We start from the raw sequence: 25,286 nt of genomic DNA on the forward strand, positions 1-25,286 counted from the left end.
CCTGGGTCACACAAGCAGAGTAAAGTATAGAAAGCCAAACAAGGACCCAACCCCAAATCCTCCAACTTCCATGTTATTATGCCTGTGGATTCCTATATCCTCTGCTTATAACTCAATTTGCTGAAAAAAGTGGAGGGATCAAGTTGAACAAAAGAGAGTTAAAGGTTCAAATCCTTTCCGTTCCCACTGAGTTATTTTGCCTCCGTGCTCCACAAGCCAAACAGAGCTAGAGGCTGTCAGAAGGTTATAGAGACTCTGCAAGCTCGTTATAACAAACCCGCCAGAATCTAGCCTATGGACGTTGTTAAGTATTTCTTTACTCATCACCTTAATCTGTTTATGAAACCATGTAAATATTTGATTTGCACCAGAGTTCTTCATTTTTTGTCATGTATGGGTCTACCCTAGCAGAATGGGAATATAAATATACAGAATGCCAACATCCCAGTTTACATGTCTTTTAAAACCAAAATCCCTAATTATCATTTTGATTGACTCATTTCAAAAATCAGTTAAAAATCCCTGACATATTGGCAGTCAAAGGTCAAAATATTCTTAAACCACTGATTTTCTTCATTTCCATTGATGTGAATTCGTACATTATTTTAAATATGAGAAACTAAGAATATATTGTAACAAGAATTATAAATTTAACTTTTAGAGTGCCCTACCTCTAGTCAAAATTAAAAGCTGTCTTTCTAATATTCTACCCTTCTCTACCAAAAATAAATGGGTTTTGGAAGGGGTCCTGCCTTTAACAACCTTCATCAAATTTAGAGATTATATTTAGATGTTAATGTATCATTGGAAACTCAAGGATTCAACTCTTTTTGTATAGATGTAGGCTGCTGTTAGCAAGCTCCACCTTCCTACAAGTTTTTACATTGCCAGTTATTAAGATGATAATGTAATATACACTGTCATCATATATTGATACATACATCACATATATCATATCCTCATGAGTGTGCTAAATATATCAATATTCTTTGAATACCTGTCTTTCCATCTAGAATTGAAGAAGATATTGAAAGGAAGTACAGAATTCTCCATAAGAGAATTAGAGGTTTTTTTCTTATTGCCATTATTGATAAATAAGTAAAAATAACAACAGCTATTCTCAAAGGTCAGTGTGAGGAATCAAATTTGAAATTATGCAGCCTGGAATAAGAAGAAAAGCAGCATGCCAAAATGTTTCACAGGAAAAATAGTTAATAGTTTCTTCCAGTTTTCTATTCACAGAGAACACATATGCACAAGAAAAGGGAGGCACTTTAAAAGATTAAAATGTATACACGTGTACGATATATGGATAAATACTTTAGGTGAATTGGTGTGCTTCAGAAGACCTGAGGGCAGTAATGAAAGCATAACAAAAAGCCTGACGTATCCGTCTGGATGTGGGATTTAATGCTGACTAGAGGGAACAGAGATTGGAGTTAAGAAGGCAGCTGAAGAATTTATCTCAGCTCTTGCATTTTCAAATAGATTTGGAGAGAAAATGGCTTTCATTCATTCAACAATTATTCACCAGAGACTATAAAGTTAATAGCATGGGCAGCCTGCCTATGTTTGAGCCTCAGCTACACTGTGACTACCTGGGTAATCTTGGGCAAGTTATTTAACCTCTCTCTGCTCTCCATTTCTTCAGCTGTTAAATGAGGGGAGTAATAAAGTTGTTGAGGTGAGGATTAATTAAGTTAATATGAGAAAGAGCTTAGAATGGGGTCAGCATATGGTACTCACTAGGAAGGTACTAAGGGAACACCAGAATAAGGAGGGAAGGCATCCTACTATCAAGTGCATCTTCAGAAAACAGGAAAGGTGAAGAGAAGGATGAACCAAAAGTGCCCAGTTGATGATTCCACTAATGTTCAGTCTCATTCTCTGAAGTCAAGTATTATGGGCCAGAAGATGGGGCCAGAGCAGCTAAGGCAGCTGCAAACACAACTCATCACCAGCAATTCAGAGGGCCAAGTATATATAACAGTACAAAGTTTTCTTTATTATCCCAACCAAACTAAAAATAAAATGAGCACTACACTTTATGTAATTTGATGATCCTGGTAACTTTTGTAGATCCTCCTATTAAGGATATATATCATTTCATTTCAAAACATCATTACTTAACACCACAATTTGGAGTTTATGTTTTTGAATATTTAAACTACTGTGAAATGTTAAGAGTCTGGTTAGGTCTTGTTATTTTTTCAATAAAACTTCAATGCATCTAACAATCAAAAATGACTATCACACTTAGGGTATAATGTTTTAAACTGGAATTATCATAGTTAAGTTGTTAAGTGGGATTTAATATCATGAGATCCTTATATTATTGCACCAAAGTTTATTATTGTGGGAAAATTACTTTTGATTTAATTGTTTAATTACATTTTTTAAGAGCTAAATAATTAATTCCTTGTTTAAGGTTAAACTTTGACCTTTAATATATTGAGTACTCTTTTATATCGGGTCCTAGGTCTGGTCTTTCAAATTAGTACTTTAGATATTGAATTTAAACCTTTGAATACTTATATCTTTATAAACTCCGCAGGACCCTAGACTACACCTCACTCATATTTTTATCCTTAAAGATATCTAGCACAGATTTTGCACATTGGAAACAGTCAAATATTACTTCAATTAAGCTGCAGGGACCACAAAAGATAAAAAACTGCTGTGTTATCTAAAAGCTGCCTCCCAGTTTATTGACGTGGATGATTTGATATGGATATCATCGATAGCGTTTTGTGTTGTTGACAACTGAAAATCTAGTCTTTAAAGTTCAAGGATATATTAGATAGTAAACATATAAACCAAATCATCATGAAAGTCTTTCCACAGAAACTACCTCTGGGAATTTCACATCAAAATGACATAGGTATTTTATGATATAATAGCAGAAAACTCAAGCTTCCTTAGTGCAAACCAGAGAAATTAAAGATAACACAGTTAGTTGTATGTGCATAAACTAACAGGAAAGATAAAAGTGAAAATATATAGCAAATAATATAAAAGTTGGTTCCTTTAAGACTTTTACAAATGAAAAATCAGACATTATTTAGGATCTCAGTAGAAGAAAGTTTGAAACAAAATGAGAAAAAGCCGGAGTTCATTAATAGAAAACAAATTTTTTTCTTAAAATTCCTAAGCTACACTGTGCAGATAATTCAAGTGCTCAGTAAAAGAGAAATCATTTAAGACCTGAGAATGTTGATTGCAATGATTCACAAAAAAATCAACTATACAGAAAAATGGGATAACACAGAGAGAGAAAAATTCTATATAACGACTAATTCTTTTTGTACCAACTATATATTCTTCTAATCAACATATTTTGAGTTCTCACAAGAAATATAATCATTTCTGGAAAATAATCACATCTTAACTCTTTCTACTGTTTATATTATGAGTACAGTTCAGAAGCGAACATGAAAGAGGAGATGCAAAGAAAGTTCTGCTTTAAAACAGTTATGCAAAACTTTAGCATGCTTTATTGTTTTCTTTTCATAAATCGTGAAGCATAAGAATCTGGCTCATTTACTTAATCTACATCCTAGGTTTTCTTTTTTGTTTTTCCAATGAAGATAAATACCCTCCAGGAAGCAAACTTTCCCTTTAGAAATCAAGTAAAGCATTTTTTATATTTGCATCTTCTCTAAGTTTGAGATTACTGCCAAATAAAAGTGTTTAAAAATTTTTAAAAAGAAATCAATAAGGTAGAGTGGAGTATAAGAAATTACTTTATTATCCATTTGTATCTTGAGTGTTCTATCTACCCTCCGAACTGTGTGTATTCTGTAAAAAGAACGAAAGGGGGGAATCATTTACCTTGTATGAAAGCTATGATCTTGGTGATTACCAATCTACCTGCCTCTTAAAGGCAAATATTGTTTTAAAATCAAACCAAGAAAATGAAGTGACTTGGGCAGACTTCAGTGGCAGTACTTTATTCAGTTTTATCTCCTTTTCAACAGTCTAGACATCACTTACTTGAGTTTTAAAATGATAATGAGACAGTCAGAATCTTTACTGCAATTCAAACCATCAAATAACTTCAAAGAAGGGGAGGGTGCTGGGTGGGAGGGACGGAACAGAAAACACAACACAAGGGAAATCATCCCCTGGTAGGTGAAGAAGCTTCTTAGATTGTTTTTTAGCAGAGTTTTATTGCAGAAAATTTGTAATGAGATAGGAGCAGTGATAATATTTTTCCACATTTTATCAAGTACTACAGTTTATAAAGTGTTTTCATGTGTACAAGCATTCCTCATGATCTGCCTAAGCACTCTTTCAGTTGAGCAGAATTTAATCCTTCTGGGTGTAAGGAAACAGAGTCCCCGAGGGGTTAAGAGACCACAGTGCCATTGCCAGCAGAGTGCCAAAGGTGAAGCTGGAGTCCATGCTTTTTGACATGGTTTAGTCTACTACTCTTCCCTTATACCACATTATTACCATGTTCAAGTAGTAGAGAGTATTTCAGGCATGGTGGGCAATGGAAGAGTAGCACAGGGCTTAGGAGTTGGAACACTTGAATTTAGGGCACTAACATCACCATGAGCACACTTTCCCTAGCATGGCCATCCAGACAGCACACATTTCTCTTCACTGATTGTTTCCCAGTTATTCTCTTAAAGAAAAAACAAAAACAAAAAACAAAGCTGTTCAAATTATTTAAAAATCTATAAGCTACTCCCATGCAATAAAACTAAAAACTAGTTAATGAACTCATAATCATTTCTCCTAGAATTGCTCACCATTATTTCCTTGAGTATATGAGTGGGTTACAGAATTCAGTTTAATCATCATTTACTGGACATGTACAGGATGCTTGAGAGTTATGAATTTGAATGAGAAATAGTTTCTCCCTAAAGCAAACTACTTGTTTTATAAAGATATGGCTTTAACTTTTTAGATTCTAAGTAAGAATCTACATAAGAATATTATATCCAATATTTTTCTTTTTTTTTTCCAATATGTTTTTTACCTTTGAAGAAAAACACTTTTGGGGAAAAGCCCATTAACTAGTGAGGAGCATAATTTTTTTTAAATTTCTGCTGCTTGAATCATCATGTCTCAGATGTCTGCATTTATCTATTAATATTTTCTTCCAAAGTGTATTTTTACAGAGAGAAAGAGAGAGGAGGCAAGGGGAGTGTGTGTGTGTGTGTGTGTGTGTGTCCTTAGATTTGGTAAGTGCTGAAGAGATTACATTATAAGGCAAAAAGTAGGATTGTAATTGGTGAGTTACAATGCCTTACTAAATCAATTTTTGACTGGATATCTGGCTCTCAGCTTGATTTACCACTGGCTTTTTTAAAATGAAAATGTTAGACTAAGCAGGAGGTCAGACTAATGTCTCAGTCTGCCAAAGACCTTGGTCTTCCAGAGCCAAGCAAAAGGCAGTAAACAACTCCTTTTTGGGGAAATAACTTCATGCAGTGAATAAACCAAAATGCATTTGTTTAATTGATAAATCCCAAATGAACAATAACATCTATTATAATTTGTACCATTTGTGCCAATAGAATTTACAAATAATTTAGCCTGGGGTCTAATATAATAATATAATGAATCCAGAAACGTTTATAATCATGGTAGGGAGTGCTTTTTGGTAGTATTCTCTGATGTGAGTCAGAGAGTGACTCTGATGGAGTCAGGCAGGTCTTGGTAACCTCCCTGGCTCTGCTCTTAACTTTGGATAAGTTACTTAACCTCCCTAACCTCAGTTTCTCTGAAAAAAGTGGAGAAAATAAAGCTTACTTCCTGGAGTCATTATGAGTATTATTGATTAACAAAGAAAGCATTCCTGCAGTACCTAACACATAGTAAATGTTCACCAAATGTTAGTTTTCTTCTTTCTTCACTGAAATTCTTGAAGGACCACATGCAGTTCCAGCTCACCTTGAATTCCAAAGGTAAAGAACTACCTTAGGGGGACTTCCCTGGCGGTCCAGTGGTTAGGACTCGGCACTTTCACTGCCATGGCCCCAGGTTTGATCCCTGGTCAGGGAACTAAGATCCTCCCCCCTCAAAAAAGAACAACAAAAAAACTACCTTAGTTTCCTATTGCTGCTGTAATGAATTACCACAAACTTAGTGGCTTAAAATAGTACAAGTTTATTATCTTATAGCTTTGGAGGTCAAAAGTCTGAAATGGGTTTCGCTAGGTTAAAATCAAGGTGCCGCAAGATGTCTTTCTGGAGGCTGTAGGGGAGGAGCCGTTTCCTTGTCTTTTCGAGCTTCTAGAGGCTGACTACATTCCCTGGTTCATGGTCCCTTCCACCAAAGACAACAGCATAGCATCTTCAAATCTCTGTCTCAGTCTCTCTCTCTGACCTCTGCTCCATCATCACATTTCCTTCTTTGACTCCAGCTCTCCCCTACTTCTTTCCCTTATAAGGACCCTGGTGATTACATTGGGCTCATGTGGTTAATCCAGGCCAGTCTCACTACTTCAAAATCTTTATCTTAATCACACTTGTAAAGTCTTTTTTGCCATGTAAGGTAACATAGTCATTGGTTCTGGGAATTAGGACATGAACATCTTTGGGAGAGCCATTATTCTGCTTACCACAACTATTATAGCACTAAAGTTTTGTTCATTTAATAGTTACTCTGGTACTTTTGACATTAAATTCAAGGTATTGAGTGTAAAGGATAAATGTCAAGGGAATTAATACATTTCTTCTGAGTTTAGATTTAAAATTCTTTTGCTTTTAGCAGTTTTGTCAAAAATTCTCCTTCATATAACACAAGGTCTGTTTCAGTGCTTATTAAATCTAACAAAGGTAAAAGACTGAATTGAGTGGGGTCATGTGGAATCTCTGCAGATGCAGAGCACTTTACGGTATTATATGAACGTATTTTTAAAGTTACAAGGTACGCAATGAGGAAAAAAAGATTGAAGGATAGATTAGATAGATAATAGATGATAGATGATATTGATAGATGATAGATAGATAGATGATATTAATAGATAGATAGATATAGGATTCAATCAGTGGTTCTCAAAGGAGGCTATTTTGCCCCCCAGGGGACATTTGGCAACGTCTGGAGACATTTTTGGTGGTCATAACTTGAAAGGTGCTACAGGTATCTAGTGGGTAGGGGCCGGGGATGCTGCTAAACATCTTGTAATACACAGAATAGAGTTACCCAGCCCAAAATGTTCATAGAGCAGAGGTCCAAAAATCCTGAATTAGATAGATCTGTGTAACTCAGCACTTAAAATATTGTTTGGTACAGGATAAACCTTTAATGAATGTCATAGAACTGAATGTGAATATCCAGAGAAAATATTTATGTTGCAGTTAACAGACTAGACTGTGGTGTCAGACTGCCTGGACTCCAATCCTTCTCCCGTTGGTTGTATGATGCTGAGAAGTTACTAAACTCTTACCTTGCCTCAGTTTCCTCATCAGTTGAGGTGATAGGAAGAGGGTCATAATGAGTAACAAATTATATAATCTGTGTAACAGCAGCACATTTCCTGGCCCATAGGATGGGCTTCATAGATGTCTGCTATTATTATTTTCCCAAATTTCAGACAGACCCATTGCCAAATGATTGATCATATAAGAGAAAGCTTTAAAGATAAAATATTTACACTGTTCTAAAAATCAATTAAATTATTTATATTATATAGAAGGATATGTTTTCTAGTCATGATAAGAGGCAACACAGTATAATCAAAAAAGAAAATGGGAGATGGAGGCAGCCTGAACCTAGGTTTTGTCAGAGGAAAAGAGATGGTCCTGATTCTTCTAGAGCCCATTTAACATATCAAGAGATGAGCCTGGCCAATTCAAATAAAACTTACGAATCCCATTTATAAATGTAGTTACCAAAAGTTATTGGTGCCAGGCTCTGGGCTATTGGTCATTCTTACCCCCCCAGTTATCTTCTCAGTTTTTATGGTGGGAATTGTCTCCTCCTCCCACCAAAACTTAAGTGGTGGGGTATTCCTGAAACTGAGGGAGGCATTTCACATTCCTGGCTATTAAACACAAAAACACACAGCCCTGTGTGTATCTAAAGTCATTTCTACTTCTCTGAGACATTGTATCTGAAGTCTGGAAAAGGGGGCAGTGGGAAGCAGTGGCAAGTTTGTGGATAAAGGTGAAAACAAAGTGGGTTTTTGCCCGTTTCCCTTTGAGGCAATCATGTGGTGGAGGAGAAGCTCCTTTAAGCTCCTGGGCTTCTCCAGGGCAAGAAAAGGGTGGATGATCTCTTTGCTGGTACCTACCAAGGACAAAGCAACCCTGTGGCTAAGTCCACATTTGCCAAGGGCAATGGAGGAGTGATACTCAGACATCAGGGGGTATGTGATACCAAGGAGGCAGGCAGGGTGGGACTAGTCACCTTGGACCCTGGAGAGCTGAGATCATGATTCCACTTGCCAAAACCATAGATGCCCCTGAGGAAAGTAATGGATGAGAACTATTGTCTAGAGACCAGTGGACCAGAGGCAGTACAGGACTGCCCTTAGCTCCAAAAGCCCCGAATTTTCCTCTGATTTGTGCCATGTGGGTCTCTCCTCTTCATACACCCAGATGTCATCTTGGAATGAATCAGGGGCAAAGAGAGAAAGCAAAACCCAGGAAGACTGGGATTTATTTAAAATAGTTATCTAAAGAGACTGTATTATTGAATCAGGCAGATTTTATTGGACTGCACTAAATTACTGAATATTGACTGAATATTCAACCTAATATCGAGTTCCTAATACTCAATGGGATTAGAGCTTGAGGGATAAAAAAAAGAAAGAAAGAATAAGGAAGCTGCATCTTCCCGTGCACATCTGAATGCAGTGTGAGAAAATATGTGACCCTGCACCTCAAGGGAAGGACGCTTCTATTTTAGCTGACTTTATTGCTTTTATTATTCCAGGCACATACTCAAGGCCTTCTCTGATTTTCTCCCACACAGAGCCTTGAAACCATGCCACGTGCTCATACTGGTTACCAAGCCATTTTTCTCCCCTCGGTGATCCAACCTTCTCCAAGAAGTCTTCCTAAACCATCAAAGAGCTAACATGTCCCCTGACTCCACCTTGTCCAACTCACAGGTTCCCTCTGTATTGTTCTCTAGCATTTCCTTTACCTTGTTATTCCTAATACTTAATAAGACTACCAAAGTGTCTAATTTCTGCTTTTATTTGCTTTCTTTTATGTACAGGTAAGTATTTCCAAGGCTAATTTGCAAAGGTATAGAAGGCAGGTATTAGATGTTTTTTATTCATTGCCTTATGCAGCTCTTCAGGCCAATAAGTGTTTTTAAATGGTCTTGGTTGACAGTTAAACTATATTTTAATAGAACAATGTTTCTGTGAAATGGAGAATTTTCCATTCATTTTCCATCAGCTTCATTCTTGAAACTTCTTCACCCTTAACAGATGACTTCTGTCCCAGAACTTATAATGGGTCAAGGTACTTATAACATCTGCTCTTTTGAACAAATCCAATACAGGTTGGCTTTATTATTGAGGTTTAATTGGTTATTAAAGAAAATTTTTTATATCTGAGGTGATAACTTGAATTGCTCTCTGACTGCTCAGACTAGACAATGTGCTTAGTGTTTGGTAGTAATTGCTAAATTATCTGGCAGCTTCAGGAACATATATTCTTGATACATAGAATTATCCTAAAATCAAGTGAGAAAGGGGGTGGAGGACACTAAGATTTATTGATTACCTTCTAGGTTCCAGAAACCTTCATTGATTATTGATATTTTATCCAATTTTATCTTTATAACATTCATTCATTCTTTCTTTGCAATCATTAATTATTGAAGATCTATAATGTGCTGATATGTTGGGTGCTGAGAATACGGAAGTGAACCAGACAGGCTTGATGCTTTTTTTAATCATGAAATTTGCCATCTAGCTGTTTGCTGACTGAAACATGAAAACAGCTGTGAAATTCTCAAAAAAAAAAAAAAATTGAGAATGTACTGATGGCTAACTGGGGAAGAAATTGGGAGTGTAGAACAGGAGGCTATAACTTAGACTAGCAGCTCAGGGAGAACTTCCCTGAGGAAATCAAGATTACAAAGACCTGATGTATGAATTGGATTAACCAGGTGAAGGTGTTTAAAAGGACTTTACACCAAGGGGACCACATGCAAGGAGGCCTAGATATGAAAGAGTCTGATGTATCTTCAACCAACTGCAATACGTACAGTACACTAGAACAAAGAGTGTCAAGGAGAGAATGATGGCTGAGGAAGCTAAGGAGAGGGGCAGAGACTGTGGAGACTTTGAAGGCCATGCTGAGTGGGGCTAGGGGCCTTATCCCAAGAGTAAAGAGAAAACACTGAAGGATTCAGTTAGAAAAGAGTGGTATCTTGAAAGTTGTTGATGGTGTTGTTTAAGTTCATCTAGTCACAGAAAGGAAAATAGATGGAAAGGAAGCAAGACTGAGTGTGTGTTCAGAGAGCCTCATTGCAATAGGTCAAAGAGAAATGGTGGTGAATTGGACCAGGGTGGCACCAGTGGGAATGGAGACAAGTAGGCGGTGAGTCAAGATATAGGTAAGAGGTAGAATTGGCAGGAGTTAGGGGCCTAATGAATTTGGAGATGGAGGCAGAAGGAAGGTTCTAGGGTGACTCTCTGGTGGTCCTTACAGAGATGGGACATACAAGAGGAAGAATGGTTTGGGAGAGAAGGTAATGACGTCAACTGGGAAGTACTGAGTGTGAGTTGTCCAAGAGACTTGCCTGGGAATCACTGTATCCTTGACTCACAAAAATGTCTGTCCTGAGGTTTTATAGAGATTTGGACATTAATGGCACAGAGATAATAGTTTAATCCATGAAAATAGATAATCTCATTTGGAGAGAGTATGTGAAATGAGGAAAGACAAGGACCTAAGACATAGGCCTAAGGAATATCTACATTTAATGGACAAGTAGAAGAGGAATATCTGGCAAAATTAGTTATTTTGAGTTTTGTCTTAAAGATGACCTATGAAAACTATGATAACTTAATTAATTTAGTTGATTAATAGGAAAGTCAGAATTCAGACCCAAATGTTTCTACCTTCAAAGTCCACCTTCTGAATACTTCCTGTCTGTGATGTAAGAATCATTTATTGATGCATATCTCTGAGCTAGGCCTTCTGTTAAGCATTTTACATACATTGTTTTATTAATTTTCAGAACAACCTACCTGTAAACTAAGTATGGTATTATTCTTATGTAGATGAGGGAGATAAGACTTGGAGAAATTAACAAGTTCCCCAAGGTTACCCGACTACTACATACCCATTTCTTTCCCTTGCCCAAGACCATGCATGCATTATGATTGTACTAGTTAAGGCAGTGATTCTCAAACTTGAGCTCTCATCACAGTCACCCGGAGGGCTTCTTAAAACACAGATTGTTGGGCCACACCCTTTGAGTTTCTGATTCTGGAGGTAGATGGGGCCTGAGAATTTGCATGTCTAGTTCCAACAACCTGCCACAAAAATATGCTGCCCTCAGCATTTTAACTTGTAAAAAACATAAATTAAATATGAATTAGTTAATTCATAATAATCATTAACATCCAAATACAGCATATTAAAATATGTAATATAAAATTTTATTAAAAGATATTTTTAGGGCTTCCCTGGTGGCGCAGTGGTTGAGAGTCCACCTGCCAATGCAGAGGATGCGGGTTCGTGCCCGGGTCCGGGAAGATCCTGCATGCCGCGGAGCGGCTGGGCCCGTGAGCCATGGCTGCTGAGCCTGCGCGTCCGGACCCCGTGCTCTGCAACGGGAGAGGCCACAACAGTGAGAGGCCCACATACCGCAAAAGAAAAAAAAAAAGATATTTTTATTTACCTACCCCTATGATCTCTGAAACAAAATCTACTCCTAATCCCTGCCATGTACTTCAAGAAACTTCTTCCTGACATAAACTCTACCTAACAAGCTCTTCACGATTTTTACATTAAGCATATTTATTAGCATTATGTATACGTGCATTATGTAGAGAGATGTATGTATAGACACACTCATATATACATATACATATTGAATTCAGTTAAGCTTCAATTTGTCCTAAGTTGATTGTAAATCTATTTTCCCAATTTAAAATAATATTCAATCTATTTAGCACAAAGGTGTTCTCTCTGCTGTAAGTCCAGTTTCTACACTTCAATCCCAATCAGACAACATCTTTTCACCACAGCTGTTCTCTGATTCTTATAACATTTCAGATTAGCAATCATTACATTTCTTAAAGGGCCACATTACACTCTATGAACATATTAGTCATAACCCATTTTTTTATTTCAGCAAAAAAATCACATAATTCCTTCCCTAAGCCCCTTTCAGGCTGTTGTAGGTACTTCCAGATGTGCCATGTAGGTAAACTTCTGTTTAAACGCTGCTTTCTTGTCTCAACGATGCATATGCTTAGAAGATTCAGTTTGGTTACTGACTTAAGACAAGTGACTCAGTGACACATAGGGAATGGGGGGAATGGGGCAGCATTAACTAGCTCCATAAACCACTAAAAATCTGTACAGTTAGTGTTATACCTTTGAATTAGAGACAAAATCAAGTCGGGAGGTGGCATACGCAGCAGATAAAAAGACACTGGCACCGCTTTAGCGATGCCTGCAATGGGGCCGTATCTGCAACCCCAGATCCTCGTATTTATTTGTCAAGATGCTACACTTAAAAAAATAATGATAAGTCAACAGAAAAACAAGCAAAGACCAAGAGCTTCTTCTGCAACAAAATGCTCCAGGTACAGTAGTAAAAAGTCGTGCGAGCCCCAGGTGAAATGTGACTTTCCGAGGGAAGTGGATAATTTTTACTTGATGGTGAATCGTTAGAAGTGAGCCAGATGATTAAACTTAATGGAACAGACACATTAAACTGAAATTAGTAAAAACATGCCTCGGGCAGCATACAACCTTTTATTTGTTGTTGTTTAACTTCTGCCTTTTACAGTGGCCATGATGAATGACATCACAAAAGAAAAAAATCCAATTAAACTCTAAGAGCTCAATAAACCCCTAATGTCTGCTTGTCACCACCGCTTTCACTTGCACTGATGTCTTCTTACGTTTCCTCTTTTCCCCAAGAAGAGAAAAAAGAACTGGCCTCAGGGGGGTTCAGTGGAAGGGAAGGAGAGGGGGAAAGAGCACACAAAGGCTTCTGGAGGTTTCTATTCTGTGCGCTCCATCAGATGCAAACACTGCACTGGGAGGGGGATGAGGTTAAATTGTTTTATTATTATACAGTGCCTGAGTGAAGAGATGCACTTTCCCACTAATTTTCAAATATTGATAAATCAGAATTGGGATCTGCAGAGCAATCCCTGTTCACGCTCTTAGTTGGCATCTCCACTGCCCTTTTACACTGTCTTGGTGTTTGTTCTATAAGTCATCGAAATGGTCTCTCCTGACAGCTAAAAATAAGTTTCTGATTACTTTTACCTGAATAAATCTTGTGATCCAATGTGGTATTCACCTACTAATTGTGCAACAACTACATATTGAAAGTGATGAAAGAACCGGCTGAGGGGAGTCTATAATCTAGTGGAATGCAGCCTATAATAAATCATGTGGAAAGATAGCAATGGCCACCTGATAGAAGAATACTGGCGTTTGATAACAGATTTTACCTTAGAGATACCATGTGTTTGTAAAATTGGGTTTTCAAAGGCCTCAGAACAAAGTTCTCAAAGTCAAAAGCAAAAACCTGTTTATTGTGAACTAAGAGCTAATAATAGTAACAATATCTTAAATTTGGAAGACACTTTATAATTTATAAAACACATGCTTTTATCGCATGTTTATGTAGGAACTAACATAGTATTTGTATATAGTCTTTTAGTGCTTGTCTACAGCCTTGTCCTGTAGCTCAATTATCTTCATTTTCTGATAAGGATCCCAGGGCTTTGAAGTTAATTGACTGTCCTATTGAGAGAAAGAGAATGAGCAAGGCCCACACTTGGGACTCCTGGTGTGGTGCCCCCTGCACTGTGCCAGGCTGCTGACCATGGCTGCCCTAGAGCCAGATCCAAAGGGCAGTGACATTGGTTTCATTACTCATGAGTTAATGAAATAGCTTTTTAAGAGCTCTCTTCAGTCATAAGAATTTGACGATGGAGAGTTAAAACTTTCCCCAGTGACTCTTTCTGTGTAGTCAGGGTTTCAGCGTTTTCTTAGCACATCACATTACACAAATCATGGAGTGCTCTTGTTTTACATTTCTTATTGCGTTTGTCTCACTTCTAAGCAATTTCCTCCCCGTTCGCACTTATCTTGCATGATTTCTGTCAAATTGCTTTCAAGGCCACTAATTGTATAAATAATATTCTCTTCCTCAAACTCTGCTATTAACTAGTGGTAGCTGTGTGGCATTAGACACAGTTTATCTCTCAAAATGAGAAGGTTGCACGGAATAATCTATAAGCCTCTTCTTGCACTCAAGTTCTAATCTGACTCTCACATGAGCTGCGTGATTTGGGAAACACTACATATAGGAGCCTCAGTTTTCTTGACTCTCGCAGTGATGGATTCAATTATCTCATGTTTCCCAAAATGAGCTTCTTGGAAAACTGTTTTGGGGAATATCAATACGGATCACACCCAAAACGGATTCATTACATAAGAAAGTTCAGGAAAGCTAGATTAAATGATGTTTAGTACAGTTGTGGACTATAGGTACTCACAGCCTTTCCTAAGTTAATGGGCACTGGGTGACTCTAAGAAAGAGGCAGAATATGAAGTATTTCCCAAAATTATTGGGCCACAGAACGCTTTTTCCTCAGCATTTTGTGTAAATGATATTCCATGGGACATACTTTTAGAAAGTCTGGGTTACATATTTTTTAAGTCCCTTTTTCCCCTGAGACTCTATTTTCAAATGTGTTTGTAGACATTACTCTGAACATTCCATGCAGTATCAATCAAGAGAACACAGAGATGGTTTACCTGCTGCTGTTGTTGCCATTACTGTTGTAACATAGCCTATATTCCACTTAGACAGAGTTGAAATAAGGTAGAGATTGTTGCCAAACAGAACTTGGGTCTGCTCACCTGCTGCACAGCAAAGCCAATCCACTGACACCAGGTTGTAATGAAGGAAAGTACAGTGTTTATTGGAGGCACCAAGCAAGGAGAATGGGCAGCTCATGCTCAAAAGGCCCAAACTCCCCAATGGCTTTCAGGAAAGGGTTTTTAAAGGCAACATTTGGCATGAGGATTGCAGCTCATGGACCTTCTTCTGACTGGTTGGTGGTGAGGTAACAGGGTGATGTTTCAAGGAATCACAATCATCAACCTTCTGAATCTGGCATCTGCATGCTTGTGGTAACATGTAATCACCATCCTCTACCTTGTGTGGGGGAGCTTAGTTTCTGCAGAACTCAAAAATATATGTCAGATTGTTATGTATATCTCTTCAGGAGGAACTAGGACTCTGTTTTATCACTGAACTATTTGCTTTTCCTTTGTTTCTGCATTCCCTCACTTACCTAATTAGTAACTGCTTGAGTCTGCTCTTTGGAACTCAGGAAAGACCTAGGGGACTAAAGCCTTTCTCTACAAACAAGAAACAGGAAGCACAGAGGGGCTTTTGTACCCAGGAGGGCCCCACAGGGTCCCACTAGCCATTAAAGCTGACTTGTCTGTATGTAGCGGACACTTACAACTAAGATCTGAAAACAGTTCTCCTTGGTAAAAAGCACTTTTTGAAAAAACTTGTGAATAGGGTTAGGTTATTGGAAGACCTATGAGATACTGCCTAAACTTTTGCTGAGGTGGGGAAAAGGGAACTAAAGAAACAACAGGGAAGTCAATAGAGTGGATATAAAGTTCAGGGTAAGTAACCCATGGGCTACTTTTCCAAGTTAGGATCGCCCTCTTCACTTCAGTGGTATCTTCATGTTCATTACCGCAACCCTTTACCCGGACCCATTTCACTGGCTGTTAATCTTATCAGAGCCTCTGCTTGATGACCTTCAGGAACAGAGAACCCACTGCTTCATAAGGCAGACTATTCAATCTAATCTTTTAGAAGGTCCTTTCCCATATTAAACTAAAATATGTGTTAAATATTCTTTTCCAATTTATCTTGTAAATTTATCTTATTCCAATTTATCTTGTAAATTCTTATTCCAATTTATCTTGTAAATTACCTAGTCAGGGTGGTCTCAAGGCATTGTCCCTGGCAGCACTTAAGATGTTTCTCAAACACTTTGAGTTGAATTTCATAAATAAATTTCACATCTTCCTAGAAAATTGACTATAATCTCCATCGTATTAGAATCAAGAAGATTGACTAGCTTTCCTAAATTCACCAAGATAGCAATGTGTAGAGGCAAAATGTATACTCTGATTCAAAAACCAAAATCCTTTTCTCAGTAGTATATTGCTTGTCTAGTGTATCTGTGTACATAAAAGTGAGGGGGAGAGTGTATTAATAGATCTGAAAGCTGTAGTGAAAATAGTTTCGTTCCCGCCAGGCCTATATGTCCTTGGGCATCTTACTATTGCTCTGGCCTTTAGTTTTCCATTCTTCAAAATCAGGATTACTAAATTTTATCCAAGCTCTGTTCCACTTCTGGAAATCTCTGTGATTATAAGGAAACATGTTCATTAACAAATGGCATTTACTACTAAGGATTTAAGTAAATAGTAAAAGAAAACAGTCTGCAACCCTTAGAAAGACTTGAATGAAAGTTAACATAGCATTGCATCATAAAGACAAACAGTTTAGAATCACATGCTTGACTTTTACTTTCTTTAATTTTTTTTTTTCTACACTAGTTACATTCAGACCAGGATAGAGGAGATGGATCACTTAAATATATCCTTTCAGGAGATGGAGCAGGAGATCTCTTCATTATCAATGAAAACACAGGGGATATACAGGCCACCAAGAGGCTGGACAGGGAAGAAAAACCTGTTTACATCCTTCGAGCTCAGGCCATAAACAGAAAAACAGGGAGACCTGTGGAGCCCGAGTCTGAATTCATCATCAAGATCCATGACATCAATGATAATGAACCAATATTCACCAAGGAGGTTTACACGGCCACTGTTCCTGAAATGTCTGATGTCGGTGAGTGAGATGTGATTCAACCATTTCCTCTAGTACATCAACTGAATAACAAGTCCTGTGAGTGAAATTTGCTGAATTGAATGAACTTAGCTGCTAAATTCTAGAAGCATTGTGTTTCAAACAGTCCATTTATGTCCTTTTTGTAAGTGTACCGGTGTCTCCTAATATTACTCTAGTCTTATTATTTTTAAGAAAACAGCATTTCCTCTAGTGATTAGGGTATGAAAAGTGGCAGGGTGAGAGGGGGAGAGAGGAGAGACCATTTCATTTAATTCCTCCCCCACTCAAAATGCCCACTTTATTTCTTGGACTGAAAGGCAGCAGCCCTCTCTATTTCTCTTAGCCCATAGTGGTATTAGGCTTCAGGTAAGGATCTCCCCAATGGAAAACGAAAGGCCTGAATTTACAGTCCAGACTAAAGAGTAATTATATTTGAGAAAGAGACTCAAAGAAAACTTTTTTAAAAATCCGTAAACAATATGCAGACAATGTCTAGAGGATATGTTCTTTACTAAGTGGTAGAAATTAAGAGACTTTCATGACATTAATATGGTAAATTAATATTTTGTGCACAATTCTACTACCAATTTTAAAGTTAATACGTGTACATTTAATTTGCTTAGATTGGGAAAAGGTAAATAGAATTTAAATTAAGAAAAAACTCCTACTGACATCACTGTCAGCCACATTAAAACACTTCAGGGGAGACAATGACAAATGTTCAACTATTGTGGAAAGGGTTATTTTAAGTTATATTCAGTGTCAAGTTCAAAAGGGCTAAATTACATAATAAAAAACATTTCCATAATTTTGCGAGTCAGATATCAGAGACATTTCAGTTCACAATTCTAAGACTTGGAAAATACATAATCTACAGAAATGATTATAAAACATCTCAATTTTTCCCATGAAGAAGTTACTCATCTCATTACTTGAAGTCACTTTTTGTCAGAAAAATCACAAATGGTCACCAAAGTTAAGAGGAGGATTAGAATTCTTTTAAGAGGAAGATTTTTTAGGAAAAATATTTTTCCTCTACGTGGTAAAGGGCAGGAAGAATTAATGAAGGACAGCCTGGTCATCAGCACCACACTGGGCAACTCTAACAAGATGTGCAAAGTGTAACTGCACAATATAAGGGGCAGCGTACTCTTGAAGTCATTATAGAATTAAATATGTTTTATAAATATTTGAGGGTAGCTGGCAGTAACACGTCTTGAGGAAGAGAAGCCTTTTTCCAATCTGCACACAGGCACAGTTATGTTGACATTCATCATTATCATAAATTAACATGTCATTATTGTGATAGTAAAGGCATCCCAAAAGAATTACATGAAGGTAGTGGGACAATAACAAGGTAGTAAAAATGGACTTCGGGGCTTCCCTGGTGGCACAGTGGTTGAGAGTCCGCCTGCCGATGCAGGGGACACGGGTTTGTGCCCCGGTGCGGGAAGATCCCACATGCCGCGGAGCGGCTGGACCCGTGAGCCATGGCCGCTGAGCCTGTGCGTCCGGAGCCTGTGCTCCGCAGCGGGAGAGGCCACGGCAGTGAGAGGCCCGCGTACCGCAAAAACAAAACAAAAAAAAAGGACTTCGACGACAAACAGACCTAAGTTTGAAACTATCCCTACTAATAAGCAGCAATGTGGCCTTAGGTAAATAAATGACTTGATGTCTCTGATCCTCCAGTTCCGTATCTATAAAAAAGAAATAATAAACATCAACTCCTAATCCTTATCGTAAGAATGAAAGGAGAAAACAAGTGCAGAGCCCCCAGTACCACATCTGGCAACTAACAGGCACTCAAAGTGTCCAGATAACCATATTCTAAAAGCAATCAAATTTTGTACTGATGTCAAACAAGAACGTAGGTGTCTGTTGGCTTCTACTACTCCTCGCTTTAAAATCATATGCTCTCATTTTCCCTACATACCTTGTCAAATTACAAGGACGGGTGCTCTATCTCATGCATCAACATGCTACCTCCAGAGCATCCAACCCTAACACAGTACAGTATATTTGTTCAATAAATGGAACTGGTTAGATATTACAAAAGCAATGTAAAAATTCTACTATTCCCTAAATGTGACTTCCCTGCCCTGTTCATGGACAGGAGAATTCTAGCAGTATGCTTACTCTTTGTCTAATATGAATACCGAAAGTCAGCCATAAAATGATCTTAATCAGAGGGTCTTACCCTTTTTGGAAGTCACAGACCCCTTTGAGAATCAGATAAAGTCCATGGAACTTCTTCTCATTGTAATATACATGTAAAAATTTGCATGGAATTTCTTGGGGGTTAGGGATACTTTGAAGGTTATTATTAACTGTGGTCTCTAAGATAAGAATGCCAATCTAAAACAACATAGCCTTCTTTGTGGATTTAATTATAATCATCTTTTGGGATTATAAATTCTGGATGTGTATCCTCTGCTATTCCAATTAATTCTTTACTTAATCCAAAACTACTTCTCATAAGGTTCAAGGTCTTTCAACCTCTTAGAATTATCAGATTTATCACTTAGGATGCTTTTATTTGTAAGTAACAGAAAACACAATTCAAATTACTTTAAACAATGCAAGCATTTATTGGTCACATTACTTAAGTCCAAAAGTAAAGTGGACTTTGAACACAGTTTGATTTGTGTTCTAGATATTTCTGTGTAATTTTCTGTCCTATTCAGCTTTGTCCTCAGGCTGGCATTGCTAAGATCACAAGATAGCTACTGCATGTGCAGGCTCCACACCAGCACGTTCTAGTCCAGGAGTAAAAGCACCTATGACACAGCAAATTTCCAGCAAAATCACGAATGGCCTCCTGATTAAACAATACCTACACTGATCCTCGTAGAAAAAATAGTGCAAGATGCCAATAGATTTAGGCCTAGATAACTTGAAAGAATTGCCGTAGCAAGAATCCAATCAAATCTCACCCTTGGAGATGGGTTGGAATCAGTTACACCCAAAGTCATGATCATTCCCATGCTTCCCTTTAATTTAATCCTTACAATATTTATTAATGTTGATCACATTCCTTCAGGGTGAGAAATCCAAGGCTTTTTAGCCTAGCATCCCACTGTAGTTCTTCACTCCCTTGCCATGATAGTTTTCTGTAGAAGTAAGATTGTGCTTTTTCCTTATGTGTGGGTATCAAGGACCCGTCATTAACCCTTAATTTATTTTCAATTCATGTTTCTGTCATTACAGGCACATTTGTTGTCCAAGTCACTGCAACTGACGCTGATGATCCAACGTACGGAAACAGTGCTAAAATTGTCTATAGCATCCTACAGGGGCAGCCCTATTTTTCAGTTGAATCAGAAACAGGTTAGAATTCCTCTTGTATCTTCTTTTTACCATCTGTAATTTTAATCGACATGCTCAACTGAGCTAGCATATTTTTTAATAAAAACAATCAGTGTGATTGAATTTTCTTAGATTCATCTCCCCAACACCAGTGATACACTTGTAAATATGACATCCAGGTCATTTTAAGCAAGAAATCTGACAATGGATCTTTCATCCACCATGTTTATTCAGAGGAGATTCAGAAAAATTATACATTGTTTTATTCTCTTTTCCAGTTTGAGATGAAGCTAAAAGGCCAACTCCTTCTGATAGCCAGTAGGGCTGTTTATACATATTCTGATTCTTCTTTTTCTAGTTATTTAGTAGGATCGCATCTCTCTACCCTGCTGGGAAGCTAGATGTAGCCATGTGATTCATTGGGGCCAATAAAATGTAGCAGTGATACGAGTCATTTCCAAGCGAAACTTTTAGACCTGGTGCGCGATCCACCATGTTCCCTTCCTCTTGCCACAGTGATCATGGATGGAAACCAGTATCGAGTGGGTCTCCAGCCTGAATGTCTAAGGGTTTTCATGAGCGGAGCTTCTTACTGGCCTGCACAGAGCACTACAGTTCAGTTAAACCACTCAAATTTTACTTTTGTTGTCTCGTTGTCTAGCTTATCCTAACTGCTACTGCCCTAAAAAACAAAATGGATTGCCTTAATGGAATCCTTTTTCAACATCTCATTTTTCTGCACTGTCTCCACAGAGTAGCATACTATCTTATGATGAACTGTTTTTTAATAAACATCACTTGTATTGTATAGTAAATTCTGCACATATTTTTGCTGTCATAATAGGAGCAGAGTTCCTTTTATACGATTTTTAAGCATCCATTATTGTTAGTAGAAATCAAAACCTTTCTAGGTCGCTACATCCAGTTGGAAATCGATGTAAGAGGTGCCATGAACTTAGAAAGAATCCCAAGGAAAAAGGAAATGTTGAGTTTAAAAACAATGAGGATGAAAAATTAGAATTATTCAACTTAAAGGACAGAAGGCTAAGGTGACCTCCTGTGTTTAAATAGAGAAGTACTATTATCTGGAGAACAGAAAGCAGCTTCACTTTCACTGAAGCCAGCACTGCAGGAATGAAATTGAGGTATTCATTCCTAACTGTTGTCTGAGGTATTCTTGTTAAAAATAAAAAAAGATATTTTCAGCTTCACTAGTCATTAAGCACTGGAATGTGCCACCTGAGAAGGTTATAAAGCCTTCTCCAGTGATTTTTGAAAGAATGCTGCTAATTGAAGCATAAGCCTTACATAGAAATTAGACAAACTTTTAGAAGTTCTTTAAACTAATTATTTTATAACCATCTAACAACAGAGATAAATTTTACCTAACTGAAGAATGTTGGTCACTGCTGGGACCTGTTGAAAAGTTCACGTCAGCTTTAGGGAAAAAATTCTCTAGGATCATACAAGATGATCATTACGAGACAACTGATGCTGTGTTTTTATAAGACCACAGTTTTGTGGTTTAGAAGATCCTCAGAGCATTCATTATGGTGGGTATATTTGCTGAGGAATTAGTTAATTCGGTAATGTGAAACTCAGGAGTCAGTTCAAGTATATATGACTTTATTAATTTCCTCATAATGCACCTAGTGTCCTTTATCAAGCAGCTACAGTAGTCTAGCACTGTGCCACACGCCAAGTTATATTTTGCTGTGTCATCTTATAACACTTAATATTTATAGCACTTACAGTCTGCACTATTGCAGGATGTGACTTGTACTTGTTTTCATTCTCCTTGCATTATAGGTGTATTTTTTTTAATGTATCTATGTATCTACCTCCCCTATGTGGGTTTAATTTCCTTCAGTACGAAGGAAATTGATTACTATTGATTGATTACTATAATCAATCATCTTAATGGTCAACCATGACATCTGCACAGTGTGATGCATATTGTGGGTGACAATCTATGTTTGTTTGCATAAATAAATGATTTTGTAAAGTATTTTTAATATATCCCTTTCCATTTCTGAACTTCATATCCATAGGTATCATCAAGACAGCCTTGCTCAACATGGATCGTGAAAACAGGGAGCAGTACCAAGTGGTGATTCAAGCCAAGGATATGGGTGGACAGATGGGGGGATTGTCTGGGACCACCACAGTGAACATCACGCTGACGGATGTCAATGACAACCCTCCCCGGTTTCCCCAGAGTAGGAACATTTGATTGAATGAGTGTCTTCAGTGCACTTTTGTAAAACTGTAACTTTAAGAATGATATTTATTTCCCGTTATTATTATTAATTGCCCAAGTTAGTGAATTTAGTAGGAACTGGCACATTTATTAAAATGAGTGGACAACACTGACGCTCAGTAGATGTGACCATTTATTGGTAATTAGCTGAGCGATAGTCTGATATGGTTATTATAAAAGCAACATCATTATTTTATTTTTCCTTATTAATAAGACCACCACAGGCATAAATATGCTTGTGCAGAACATATGTATACAAGCCTGCTGCTGTTAGGACAAATTTGACTTTATATTTTGTGAATTTAATCAGGCATGTAATCTCCCTTAAGTCCTCACGAGGCTTTGCAAGGGGAGGATTTATCATTTTACTGTTTCTAAAAATACAACTCTGTGGAAATAACTATTTACTTAATCCATTTGTAATCATAAATAGTTTTCTACATTATGGTTCATTGAGATACCAAAAGTCATCTCTAAAATCTTTAACGCTCATGATTAGGTAAGAAGGACGATAAAGGAGAAACCAGCATTCATAAATGCCCACTCTGTCTCAAGCAGTACACTTGACCCTTTCACTTAGAGACCTCACATAGGTACTGGTTTTAATGACATTTTTCTTCCAGGATCAAAATTCCTTTCTGACTATGATTTCCTAAGAAAACTACCTGAATCCTGTCTTCCAGGAGAAAACAGCTGCCATCATTAAGTAGAAAACCCACTTACTCAAGCGTGGCCCTTTTGTAAAGCTGGTCAGCTAATAAGGGCTTCTTTTATAATGGAGATACACACAGATCAACAGGAAATAGTTTTATCTTGTTTACTTTTTTCAAGTATTTTAATCACAGTTAAATGCAAAAACAGAATAGCTAACTAATTTCTGATTTAACGGGGAGAAGAAAGGTTTTATGAACGCTAAAACATCCCCCACAGAGGCCTGAAATGAAAATATCAGAATCACCAGCACATTTCCCAGAAACCTCCTTTTCCATATGGGGATGTCCTGGGGAAGGATAACAGAAGGATTACCCATACCACGGGACCTTCCCCCTCTGTGCTCTCTCCTTGAATAAATAGACTGTGATCATTACTGCGTAGTGTCCCGAGGCAAGGGACCGGAGAATATAGAAAGGGGCTGGAGGCACCCGAAAGGGAAGTGGAATACACTAGAGAAAAACTTGGCATGTTTTATCATTTTACCAAGGATGAGCTCAATCAATACTTAGTGGATTAAATATTGTTGAAGGACTATATTTTAGTAGTGTCATAGTCTATAAATTTTTTTTCCAAAGCAATTTGTGTAAATAGTTGGCAAAATGTAATGGGTGAGAATAGAATAAGTTTTGTTTTTACTATTTGTCTGTTCCTAAGCACATGCTGGCCTGACAGATCTAATTGAAACTCACATGTACTCTCCTTCAACGTCTTTTCCAACATGAGAAAAGTATACGTCTAGCTTTTAAATTAGTAATATAAATACAAGAATGGGAGAAATCTATGCATAGAAAAAACACTAGTAAAATTTAAAGGAAGAAATTAGTCAAAATTAGAAAAAATTAAGAGATTTTTTCTCAATGTATTTATCTATATCCCTAACTGCAACTAGACCAGCTTCATGTAGGAGTGAAGGAATCTCTACTTGGATACATTCTGGAAGTGCTGTAATTTGTTTTCACCTTCAGTTATTATTAGCAATGACAGAAAGAGCTCTTTTAAAGAACACCTAGTAATTGGCTTAAAGTCACAGTTCAGGTTAAATTCTTTTTTATTCTTTCTGCTAGATTACATTAACAGGGGTCTTTGCAACCTTCTGCACCCTCCTTTCACAGTTCAAACTTTCTCACAATCACACCAAAAACTTGGAAGCCTACTTACAGGACAAGAAAAGTGTTTTCCCTTTGCCACGAGACAGGTCATGAAATAGAAGAAATATTCTTAATAATCATGAAAATAAAAACGTTAAGGAGACTAGGGCACCATTAATTATTTTAAGGAAAGCACGAATCTGCCTGCATCCATGGTAATGTGTGAACGAACTGCTAGAAAATGGGTTTTGTTTTTAGTATGATGGAGTGTAATTAGTCTATGTTTGACTTATTTCTGTCTGGTGATTAATAGGTACATACCAGTTTAAAACCCCTGAATCATCTCCGCCGGGTACACCAATTGGCAGGATCAAAGCCAGTGATGCCGACCTGGGAGAAAATGCTGAAATTGAGTACAGCATTACAGAGGGAGAGGGGCTGGACATGTTCGATGTCATCACCGATCAGGAAACCCAGGAAGGGATTATAACTGTCAAAAAGGTAATGCATTTTTTAAAATACCACACAAATGAAGGCATTTACTTTTCTCTGGTCCCTAAGTAACTGGGGGCAATTACATCTCACATGAACGTTCCTCTCAAGTCTTGTTTTATTAATTTTCTTTTTAAGACCTAGTCTAATTACATTGAGAGTTCTTTGGTTGGCTTTCAGGGGTCCTCAATAATCTTATACATTCATTAATTCCGTACTTTCAATAAATTTTTATTAAAAACTTCCTAAGTAAATAAACAATATAAACAAATGATATACAAAAAAATACATGAAATAAATAATGTAAGTGAAGAATAAATTTAAAAACAGTTTCAGACACTGTTCTAGATGCTGGAGGT

At 37.4% G+C, this 25,286-nt stretch overlaps 1 protein-coding gene across 2 annotated transcripts in view; it reads left to right on the top strand.

Annotated features, from left to right (window-relative positions):
• CDH6 (cadherin 6) overlaps positions 1-25,286 on the top strand; it is a 129,422-nt gene that overhangs the window by 81,453 nt on the left and 22,683 nt on the right. The window contains exons 3-6 of one of the 2 annotated variants that reach the window (XM_060146902.1): positions 16,773-17,067; positions 20,275-20,394; positions 22,425-22,592; positions 24,749-24,936. In XM_060146902.1, the coding sequence (XP_060002885.1) occupies positions 16,773-17,067; positions 20,275-20,394; positions 22,425-22,592; positions 24,749-24,936 (771 nt within the window). The remainder of the gene's footprint in view (positions 1-16,772; positions 17,068-20,274; positions 20,395-22,424; positions 22,593-24,748; positions 24,937-25,286) is intronic. The other variant, XM_060146903.1, reaches the window with a different exon arrangement.

Source organism: Lagenorhynchus albirostris, chromosome 3 (genome assembly GCF_949774975.1).
Source record: "Lagenorhynchus albirostris chromosome 3, mLagAlb1.1, whole genome shotgun sequence".
Taxonomy (NCBI): domain Eukaryota; kingdom Metazoa; phylum Chordata; class Mammalia; order Artiodactyla; family Delphinidae; genus Lagenorhynchus; species Lagenorhynchus albirostris.